Genomic DNA, 11,451 nt, shown 5'->3' on the forward strand with positions numbered 1-11,451 from the left:
ACTGTGAGTAATATCTTAACAAAGATATCTGAAATATGTTGTTGTCCAAATTACTTACTCCTGTGTAAGTTTTATAAGTTCGTTGATTCGATTGGTGGACAATGTTGCTATGCCAAATGAATGGGCCAGAGGCCAGTTTGATCTGAATGATAGAGTGAATGGGCCAGAGGCCGTTTTGACAATAATGAATGAATGGGCCAGACGCCATTTTGACATGAATAAATGGGCCAGAGGCCGTTTTGACATGAATGAATAGGCCAAAGGCCAGTTTGACATAAATGAGAAATATGAATTGGGCCCAAGGCCGTTTGAAGCATGTTGTTCTACATACCATTTATATAACTCCTTTATTTGATATTATTCACTGGGCTTTCGCTCACGCTCATTCATGTGTTTGTAGGTGAGCCAAGAGAAGTTCAAACCCAGCCCCAGTGAAGTCTGTGAGGAACAACAAAGGTTTTGAAGAGTCAGCCCTTGCGTCTCACGCACGAGACCCGTCTTCGCCTTTTGTCATTCTGTTTTATCTTGTCATGTGGGCGAAGTGTTTGAATATGTTGTATATAGTTTTCTTGGGTTGACTTAGACTTATATGATCTTATATGTACAAAACCTTGTGTTAGTACATATTTTGTTGTGAGTTATTAATATGCATATGTATGGTTGTTATGATGTGTCATGTAAGCACAGCTCTATGGACAAAGTTTTAAACTGCTTCCGTTTGGCCCCTTTACTCTTATGTTTGGTTTGGTTTGAGGCCGTAAGTAATCTCATGATTACTGGCCGGTTATGTCCTAAACCTACGGGGGCGGGTTCGGGTCATAACACTCAAAGTGCAATACAGTCTTTCATCTGCCGAGTTTTTCATGAATCAACTCAAGCCGGGCCCAAGTTAATAGTTTCATGACCTCGACTCGCCCTTTCATGGTTGCCCAGTGAAGAGAAGCTCTGCCATCTTAGTCACGAAGCCTCACAAGTAGTTGAACGATCTCAAGGTGGCCCTCGGTGGAAGCTAGGTGGAGAAACTCGCATCAAAGTGAGTCGGGCTCGGTACTGAGTTCGGATTTTCGACTCAGAATTGATCTCGTGAAATAGGAGTGACCGCGCAATGTTGCTACGTGCAAGGAAATTTCGCTCTCTTCTCACTCATCATCACGTCGAGTATGCACCGTGTTGTATTGTGACAATAACGACTCAAAACTTTGAGAGATTTGCGATTAGATATATGAAAATGAGGCATTATCTCATTTGGTTACAAAGCCAAATTTACCCCTAAGCCATCTAAGCAATGGCTTTAGGCCTCATTTTGTGATGACTATATTTTGTAAAATGTCAAAACTATATTAGTTTTATAGATCTCATCATGCTGACTATTAAACCATCATTTGATAAAAATTCACAACTCTAAATTAACTTTTACATTTCAAATTAAAAAGAAAAAGGCATAAACTTTTAAATCAATACATAATTTAATAATATTGAAATCAATGTTAAAAATTACAACAATTACAACAAGAAGTACATGAGTAATAACTAAATAGAAAGAAGCTTCATACATAAAATAATAACAGAAGGATATAGAACAAAACACAATGATAATTAAAGCTCATACGGAGATGGAGAAAGTACAAGTAGAGTAGGCTACTATAGTATTATCCCAGTCATGTCACGGGTTGCCATTGTTTGGATTATTACACGGTTCTCCCAACTTCTTGTGCCATAATCCTAGCATTATGGTTGTCAAAAATTGTATAAGAATTACCAACTTGTGACATAGCCATGAGCATAATCCTCGTATTCTCAACTTCCGCCATAGCCATGGACAGCCACGGAGTACTTGAAACAGACCACCAGCAATACATATGCCAAACCAAAACTTTAGAGCCCAATGAATAATCTTTTCGACACAAACCAAAGCGTCATGTGGACTAATCATGTTCATTGTCCACAGATAAGAGAAAGTCATGCAAGTGAGTGAGAAGAACATTAACACCATCATTAGGACTGTGAAAAACTTATTCTCAGGAGGAAATCCACTTGAAGCCAGAATGAGAGTGAACATAGATGCTATGAAGGATGCAGTGTTGAAAAACAAGAAACACATAAAATCGTGGTCTTGAGTTCTGGCAAAAATGGATGTCCCAATGTCATTGCTGGTTACATTAAGGTTAGTGTTTGGAAAATCTTGCCAAACACTGCCCGGTGGACTTAATCCAGCTTGGTAAGCCATAGTAGTTGTCAGGGTGGATGCTGTTATGAAATGTACACGGACTTCTTTGAACCAACCTCGCTCGGGCTTAAAATACTTATTCCAAAAACTTGACATTTTTTCCCATAATCTTATGAATAGATTTTCGGGCTGATGATTAGCCGACGAGGATGATGTCCTAATCTCTTCCTTGATATTCGGCGCTCTTCTAAAACTTGGAACACCAGCTTCTACAAGAAACTGTTGAATTTCCATTGTTTTTAAGTCTTTGATAGGGGACAACTCCACAATATCTAAAGCTGTAAAACCATTCTTGTTCTCGGTCTTGGCTTGTTCTTTGACACTTGTTAATTTTAACAAGTATTTTATGGTCTGCAATCCAAGCATCATCGTTGGGAATTTTGACAGAAAGAAAGAACTCAAAATTGAAGCAAATCAAAAGAGTAAGAAGTGAAAGAGGAAATGAGACTCCTGAGTACATATAACATACATCAGTAATTGTTAATTGTGATTGTGGCGGAATCACCACAATTTATATTTTAAGAAAAATAATATATAAGTCCACTTCTTAGGTTTAGTGATGTATTAAAGATGTAATTGATTAATGATTAAAGAATTAATATATGAAAACAAGAGTTAGAGTAGCACTACTCATATTTTAAAGGGTAAATTATAAATATACTTTCTGAGATTTACTTAACATATAAATTGCCTCTGATTGGATCCTAAATGTTACACATTTGGCCCACTAATATAAATTTTATTAATCTATTAATTTGTATCATTTTATAATTTTGTGTGATTTTTGTATGTTTATATATATTTTAATATTTGTACATTAATTTGTATAAATAATATATTTTATATTATATTATGTTATATAAATAATAAAAAAAAATGAAAAAAAAAAACAAAAACAAATAAACAAACAAACAAAGGAGCGTCAGCTGAAAGCAAAGGAAGCGAAAGAGAAAAGCAAGAAAGCGAAAAAGAGACAGCCACGTCTCTCACACCCCTCAATCACTCAAGTTATTATTTTTTTTTTTATCAACAAAATAGGAATTTTATCGATGAGTAATGAATTATACCATACATCAATAAAAAGGATGGATGCATAAGCATTATAGCGAGGTAATATGATCCCAGCTAAGTTGGCACCATAGAACAAGTCCAATCTGCAACATCACTCAAATTATATATATATAATAAAATATTATATTATTATATTTTCTTTTCTTTTTTTTTTTTTTGCATTTTGAATGTTATAAAAGAAGAAGAAGAAGAAGAAGAAGAAGAAGAGAAGAAAAGAAAGGAGAAGGGGGAGAGAGGGAGCTTTGCGGAGCAGAGGGCTTCGGCCATGGGAGGAAGAAAGAAGAGAGAAAAATAAAAAAAAAAATTGAAAGTGAGAGTATTTAGTTTGTAAATATTAGTGTATGAAATTATTTTTCTCTCTTAGGATAGAGATGAAACCCTAATCAAATAATTAATAAGTTGTATTTAATATTTTTAGTTTTGATTTGATGTGGCACTACAGGAAAAAGCACATTTGGCGACCAAATTTCCCGACTAAAAAAAATTTGGTCGCTGAAAGTATAGCTTTTGGTGACTAAAAAAGCATTAATAGCCAAAAGTAAAGATTTTTGGCGACTAAAAAAATTTAGTAGCCAAAAGTATAGTAATTGGCAATTAAAAATCTGTTTGGTTGCCGATATATGGCTTTTACTGACTAAAAAAATTTTAGTAGCCAAAAGTTAGGCCCTTTGGCGACTAAAAAAAATTAGTAGCCAAAAGTGAGGCATTCGGCGACTAAATTGATGTTTGGTCGCCAAAAATGAGGCTTTTACTAACTGAAAAAATTTTGGCAGCCAAAAGTTAGGCCCTTTGGCGACTAAAAAAAATTTATTAGCCAAAAGTGAGGCATTCGGCGACTAAAAAGAAGTTTAGTCGCCAAAAGTAGTAATTTTAGCGCGAGAATTTTATTTTTAACGACTAAAAAATTATCAGTAGCCAAAAGTATAGAATTGGCCAAAAGTGGTCTCTTTTTTTTCCCTAATAAATAATTTATTTTTACATAAATTATGTTCAATAAAAAATAATTATCTTTATATATATACTTTTATATTAATACGGGTCTATGTACTATATAAATAATATATGTTGCATATATAATAATATGGTGTTATGGAGGTGTAGTGGAAAGAGGGTGTTGTGTAAGGTTTATAGTGTGGGAGGTTGATGGTTCGAATCCCCACAAGAGCAGAGTGTAATTTTTTAGTCGCTAATTGGTTTTGGCGACTAAAAAAGTGACCTTTGGAGACTAATAGTGTGGATACAATTGAATAACTTTTACATATTTGTGTGCAATAAGTGTTTTATTCAAATCATGTTATACAATGATTTTCACTGTTGTATATTAAAATTGTTAGATGAGTCATACCTAATAAGACGAGTCATGCATCAAATCATAGTTTAGTGGTAAGAGTCCATGCTAAGCGAAGATGATTCGTGATTTTCTAGCTTTGCTATACAAATTCTCGTGATGATAAATTTCTGATCAACTTATATTACAGTATCCAAATCAATGATTTTCAAAAGGTTAAGTAAAATTACTCCCAATTATGAGGTTAGGGGTAGATTTGAAATCTTAAGATATTTATTTTTAATTAATTAGTTTAATTTTGTTTAATTAAAATAGAATATTTAATTTAGAGATTTATTTATAAAAAAAAATTTCTTTTGCATTTTGAATGTTATAAAAGAAGAAAAAGAAGGGAAGAAAGGAAAGGGGGAGAGAGGGAGCTCAGCGGAGCAGATGGCTTCGGCCCATGGGAGGAAGAGAGAAAGAGAGAAAAATAGAAAGAAAGGGAAAGTGATAGTGTTTAGTTTGTAAATATTAGTGTGTGAAATTATTTTTCTATCTTAAGATAGAGAAGAAACCCTAACCAAATAATTAGGGTAAGTTGTATTTAATATTTTTAGTTTTGATTTGATTTGGATACAATTGTATGACTTTTAGATATTTTTGTGCAATAAATATTTTATTCAAATCATGTTATACAATGATTTTCACTATTGTATATTAGAATTATATTAGAATTGTTAGACGAGTCATATCTGATAAGACGAGTTGTGCATCAAACCGTAATTTAGTGGCGACAGTCTGTGCTAAGCGAAGATGATTCGTGGCTTTCTAGTTTTGATATATAAATTCTCTTGACGATGTATTTCTGATCAACTTACATCATAGTATCCAAATCAATGATTTTCTAAAGACTAAGTACAATTACTTCCAATTATGAGGTTAGTGGTAGATTTGAAATCTTAATATATTTATTTTATTTTGTTTATTTTTTTTTAATTAAAATAGAATATTTAATTTAGAGATTTATTTATAAAGCAAAAAAATAATAAAAAAATAAATTGAGTTTAGCTTCTTTTTGTAGGAAAAATATAAACTTGAAAAAAAACAACTTAAAAAAAAAACAAAATTGATATTATGATACAGAAAGGAGATACCCATACTGAACATATAATTTGTGGATTATTTACCTTTGCTGGACACTTGTGTGCTAGACATATAACTTAGAGGACAAATAAAGACTATTGATTACTAACTTCTGACTACTAACATTTATTACAATTTCTTTTACTCTATACATTTATTTTTATTTTTATTTTGACTAGAAGTTCTTATACCTCTTTTTATTTTTATCTTTGTGTATCAATGGTTGTCAAATATTATAGGATAAATTATACGTGTAATCTCTACATATTTCATTGTACCATTTTGTTCCTTACATGTAAATTATCTTGTGTCAATAAATTTGAGTTTATTATTGCTACTGGAAATTCATGTTTCTTTTCTTTTCATGTTATTGGCATTGATATCATCATTTAATTACATGTATTAAAGTTGTAGGGCTGTTACACTAGAATTTATTAAGCAGTGTTGTGCCTACTCTGTTCCATCTTATTAGATTTTTATAATTAACAATTTCATTAGATAAAATTCTATTGAGTTGCATTTTTATTCGCTCTATTACATTTATGAGTTATGAGAGTTTAGATGCGAATCAAACTCTAATTGTGCCTATATAGAGAAGTTTGTGCTGACATTTCGTATATTGACTTGAACATTCTTTATTTGTCACTTCGTTGACTAAGCATGAGGAGTTTTTGAAAAACATGTTTTACTGCTCGAGCGGCAGATGATATGCTTGAGCGGCTGGCCTATATGTGAGCACCGCATTTAGTCACATCGTTTGAGCGGTAAATTGAGCACTCGAGTAGTCTTAGCAGCTCTGTTTAGTATAAAATACACCGTTTCTTATTTTTAAGGTTGAACCCATCCAGATTCTCAAATAGGAGTAAAAAACAAAGTGTTCTATGTTGGAGAGTGTTTATATATAAGTTTCCTTGATGTATAGTGATTGATTAATCAACAAATTACATATTAACAAACATCAAGTGTTAGTTTTGTTCTTTTATTCACACAAAGATTGAGGTGTTCATTGGTGGATTCCGAAAAACTTGAGCCTGAAACTTTGGTAGATTTCGGAGTGGCTTATCGTCGTGAATTCGACATCGGTGTTGTGGATTCAATATTAGACAAAACAATTCCGAGGTGAAGACGGTGGTGGAAGAGGCACATCGGGTTTGGTTCAATTTGGGTGTTGATTTGCTAGGTAATTGAGGGATCTCGTATGTAATTTCTTTTTGTCTTCTTAGTAGATTTTTTGTGACTTTGGCCCATAGTTTTTTCTATCACAATTGGAGGAGTCAAATTGTGATTTTTTTACATTAATGTTGTGTTTGGTTGGGGGATTTGAGAAGGGATTTGGAAAGAAAAATGAAAAAAAGTAGGTGAAATGTTAATAAAACATACTTATATTTCACCTAGTTTCACACACATTTTTCCTTTTCCTTTCTAAATCCCTCCCTAAATCCCTCAACCAAACACAGCGTAAATCGTTGTGTCGATTTATTGTTGATTATTTGATTAAGATTATTATTCATTGTTTAAAATTGAATCATAATTACAAATTAATATTTCAAAGGTTTTTAAATTTTCACATCGAAATGGCTAGATTGTCATACTAAGGCCTCGTTTGGGAACAGGCTAATTTAGTAACTTTTTGACTAATTGGCTAAAAAGGTAGGTAAAAAAAACTTGTATGTTTGGGATTGACTTTTTGACTAATTACGAAAAGCTGTGCAAAAAGTAGAGAAAAGCCGTAATTGTTGACTTTTTGGTATGACTAATTAGCTAATTGGTTAATTTAGTAACTTTTTGGCTAATTGACTAAAAAGGTAGCATCCCAAACGAGGCCTAAGTTTTTGTGGATATTTAGAAGTTGATCACGATAAACTTTAGCTCATAAACAGAACTTGATTTGTTGGTGTCTTACTTAAAAAACTCATGTTTTTTTTTTTGTTGTTTTATTGTTTGATGATTGATTCATTGCTTACAAATTTGACCCATATTCTATATTGAGATTCATGAAACTTCTAAGATTTTTAGAACTGGTGTTTTTATGTCTTTGGTCAAATCTGCTAAAAACACCCGAAGTGAAGTAACTTGAATTTTCCAGATCTACTTCAGAATCGAAAGGGTGAACTTCTTCATCGATAAATCATCTGTTTGATTTCGTCACAAACAAGGCAGCGAACCCTTTTTTTTTTTTTTTTTTTTTTTTTTTGGCATTGCCAAAGGATTCAAAATTAATTTGTATGTGAATCAGTATCTAATGCAAAATGGCCAAAAATATAAAAATTATCAGTGTAATTTATCCTAAAATTTATGATCAGACTGAGCTAATTAAAAGTGACATAAAGAGCAAAATGCAGGAAAAATCGGTGTAATTTACCTTATTTTATATATAAAAAAAAAAAGTTAGCCATGAAACCTTTTGAGCATCAATGTATATTATATGTATATATAGATATGGATATATCGATACGCTTACGTCTAGTTGTTTGAGAGCTGCAGCAAGATGCAAGATGGTGTTACCATCTTGGTCTTCAGAATTCACAAACCCGGCGTCGTTTTGGAATTCGTCAACCAAAGTCTTCAAAGCCTCCAAACGGTTGTACTTCACACACATGTGCAGAACAGTCTCTCCTCCTCTGCCGAGTTTCTGACGAATTGACTCAGGCCGAGCCCTAGTTAACAGTTCTATGACCTCGACTCGGCCTTTCATGGCTGCCAAGTGGAGTGGGGTTCTACCATCTTCGTCGTGAACCTCGCAAACGTCGTCGTTCACATCCAACAAGTGTTGTACGATCTCGTGGTGGCCCTCGGCGGAAGCCAAGTGGAGAGGCGAGCACCGAGCCGAGTTGAGCTCGGAAGCGAGTCTGGGTTTTCGACTCAGAAGCGCTCTGGTGAAATCGGAGTGACCTCGCCATGCTGCTATGTGCAACGGAGTTTGGTCGAAGCAGGTGAGAGAGACTCTGTCCAGGATCAGTGGATCTTCTCCCTCCAAATTTTCTAAATCTGCGACACTCCCACTTAGGGATGCTTCATAAAGCCTTCTATCCATAGCTTTTCTCTCTCTCTCTCTCTCTCTCTCTCTCAGCTTCAGCTTCGATCTTTTGGTTTAAAACTAGCTCCAAAGATCCTCTAGAGTGAAATTTTTTTAAAGTTTCTTAGAGTGTTATATTGTGTGGTTGAGATTTATTGGCAAGTCACATCAGAAAAATTGATGTGACTTGCCAGTAAATCTCAACCACAAACTTTAGAAAAAAATCACTCTAGAAGATCCTTGCTCTAAAACTAGTGGATGTGGTGCGCGCAAATGATGCCCATTACAAAAATGTATAATTCAAAATGAGTGAGTGATATAATTAGATATATTTTTTATTGATCATTTATTTTATTTATTTTTGAAACAAAAAGATAGTTAAAAATTCAAAAAAAAAATCACTAAAAATATTAAAAAGCCAAAGATACAAAAGTAAAAGATTTTATTCTCTCTCCATTTTTTAATTTTATTTTGTAAAAATTTAAAAATCATTCCAAACATACTAATTTTTCATCTTATATTTTAGTCAAAAAATTACTAAAATAGTCTATTCCCAAACTAACCATCAATTTTTGTTTTAAATAAAATTCTATTTGTAAGGTCTTTTAAACATTCAAAATTTATGAGTAAAAACTATTGGTCACAACTCAATTGAAAAAATCAATTTAAAATAAAAAAATATTTGTTAAAAAAAAATATTAGTTGAGTTAAATATTAGTTTAAATATAAATTATAAATAACCAAACTCTTTTTTTTTTTAATATTAGTTTTTTTGAACATATTCATTTGTTGGGTCTGAAATCATTTACAAATTTAAAAACATAAGCAAAATTCATATTACCTCTATGATTTAAGACTGGAGTGTTTTACCCATTTATAATTCAAATATAGCTATAAAGTCTCCTTTATGACAATTCGCCTAATTCTTATGCAACTTCTATAACAATCATAACTATCTTCCACCGATAGCTCAATACAGATATTTCTAAATAGATATTCAATCTCAGGACAAATAAATTATTCAAAATTCTACAGGTGAGAGATAATACATATTTAGTTTCAACATTTATCTATGTGTCCAATCAATTTCAAATTCACAATACCAATTCCATTCATTCATTCATACAAAATAACTATTGGGATCATTCTAAGGCAAACTCCCTTTTTTCCCAAATATCACTCCAAGTGCCAAAATCAACCATTTTGCCATCATACAACCTTATATTTAACCTCATAACCATTTTCACAACATACACATGAAAACCCCCCCTTTTTTATTTCACACCCAAACCCTAGGTTTGTCCATAATACATCCAAAGCCCACCATAGTTACACAACTACCAATAACTTTGTTAAAAACCATAAGAATGTGTGAAAAATCCCTACTTATCACAACTCAAACCCGCCCCCATGGGTTTAGTATCGTAACCAGCCAGTAATATGTAGATTACCGAAGGCCTCTTAAATAGAAAACAAATTATTAGGGGCTAGCAGAAGCAAAAAAAAAATATATATATATATATATATATATACAATGTCCATTGAGCTGTGCAGACTTACATGAGACAAAAAAAAAAAAAAAAATTTAACTTTGTTTGTTTGTTTGTTTTTTTTTTTTTTTTTTTGAATATACATATATATCACATGATCATATATATCGACTTAACAAAAAGGGACTTATCCCTAAATATAGAATAAACGAAATTTAAACTTTAATCACATGGCTTTGACCATTTGACATATTCGGAACCTCTACGGGAGGCACATAGGTTGGTTGGCAGGACAGAGTCCAAGCAGAAGTTCTAGGCTTGGTCACGCGCCTGATCACCTACATACATAAATAATACAGTGAGCTGGAGCCCAGTGAATAATCTCGATGTAAAGAGGTTAAATAAATGAGATCCATAACTTAACAAAACAATATAACTTCCTTCACATAATTAAAGCATACTTCGGAAACATATAATAACTAATATGAATCATCAAATCTTTCCACAATTCGTTGTACCCAATTGCCTTATCAAAACTTGTCGGAATACCACACATAATGTTCACGGCAGAACGAAACATTCAGAACGCCCTCATTGGGTGGCTTCAAACAAAACACCCACGTAATCTCCATATAGTTTTGGACTAAAGAGATACTATTAGTTTTTCCGTCTAAACTAATAAAAGGTATATCACACTCATTATTTTGTAGACCGAACTTGATTTTATGAAAATATAAAGTGAAATTAACTATTAGGTTTTATTCTTGGCAATCCCGTTTGACAAAACTCCTTTCAGTTGTATTTATTTTCGCACTTTTATTTCAGTGAGGCTATGAGTGTTTAGATGCGAATCCAACCTGAATTGTGCCTTTCAGAGAAGTTTGTGATGATAAAGCTTTCAAGATTGCCACTTCGCTGATTATGACGGGGATCGAGCTGCCCGGTCAGCTCGCGGGGGTCCAGGAGGCAGCGCCCCTTGGCGGGTCCGGGGCAGCGCCACGGTGGGGTCGAGGGGCAGCGCCCCAGAAGCAAAATGCAAAAATGCATTCCAAGTTGCCTGTCCGCTCGAGCGGACATGACCCTGCTCGAGCGAAGAATCCCTGGTTCCAGCAGTTTTGGACGCCTATAAAAATACTGAGATGTGTGATTTCGCGCTCGAGCGGGTTCTCTAGCGCTCGAGCGAACCTCTGTTTTGTCACACGCATATTTTGTTGAAGACGCTCGAGCGGGATGT

General features: G+C 33.5%; 1 protein-coding gene across 2 annotated transcripts; it reads right to left on the bottom strand.

The window, feature by feature from the left end:
* Positions 1 to 1,438: 1,438 nt before the first annotated feature.
* LOC114296616 (uncharacterized) lies at positions 1,439 to 8,816 on the bottom strand. Of its 2 annotated transcripts, none has more exons than XM_028240918.2 (2): positions 8,173 to 8,816; positions 1,439 to 2,578 (listed from the first exon to the last, which is right to left on the bottom strand). In XM_028240918.2, exons 1-2 carry the CDS (start codon positions 8,743 to 8,745, stop codon positions 1,664 to 1,666), a joined length of 1,488 nt encoding a protein of 495 aa, XP_028096719.2. In that variant the 5' UTR covers positions 8,746 to 8,816; the 3' UTR covers positions 1,439 to 1,663. The 2 variants fall into 2 exon arrangements, with proteins under 2 accessions (XP_028096719.2, XP_028096720.2); XM_028240919.2 differs by lacking the exon at positions 1,439 to 2,578 and adding an exon at positions 2,627 to 2,677.
* Between the last annotated feature and the right edge of the window lie 2,635 nt (positions 8,817 to 11,451).

The sequence above is a fragment of the Camellia sinensis genome, chromosome 15, assembly GCF_055761805.1.
Source record: "Camellia sinensis isolate YWXY chromosome 15, ASM5576180v1, whole genome shotgun sequence".
Lineage (NCBI taxonomy): Eukaryota > Viridiplantae > Streptophyta > Magnoliopsida > Ericales > Theaceae > Camellia > Camellia sinensis.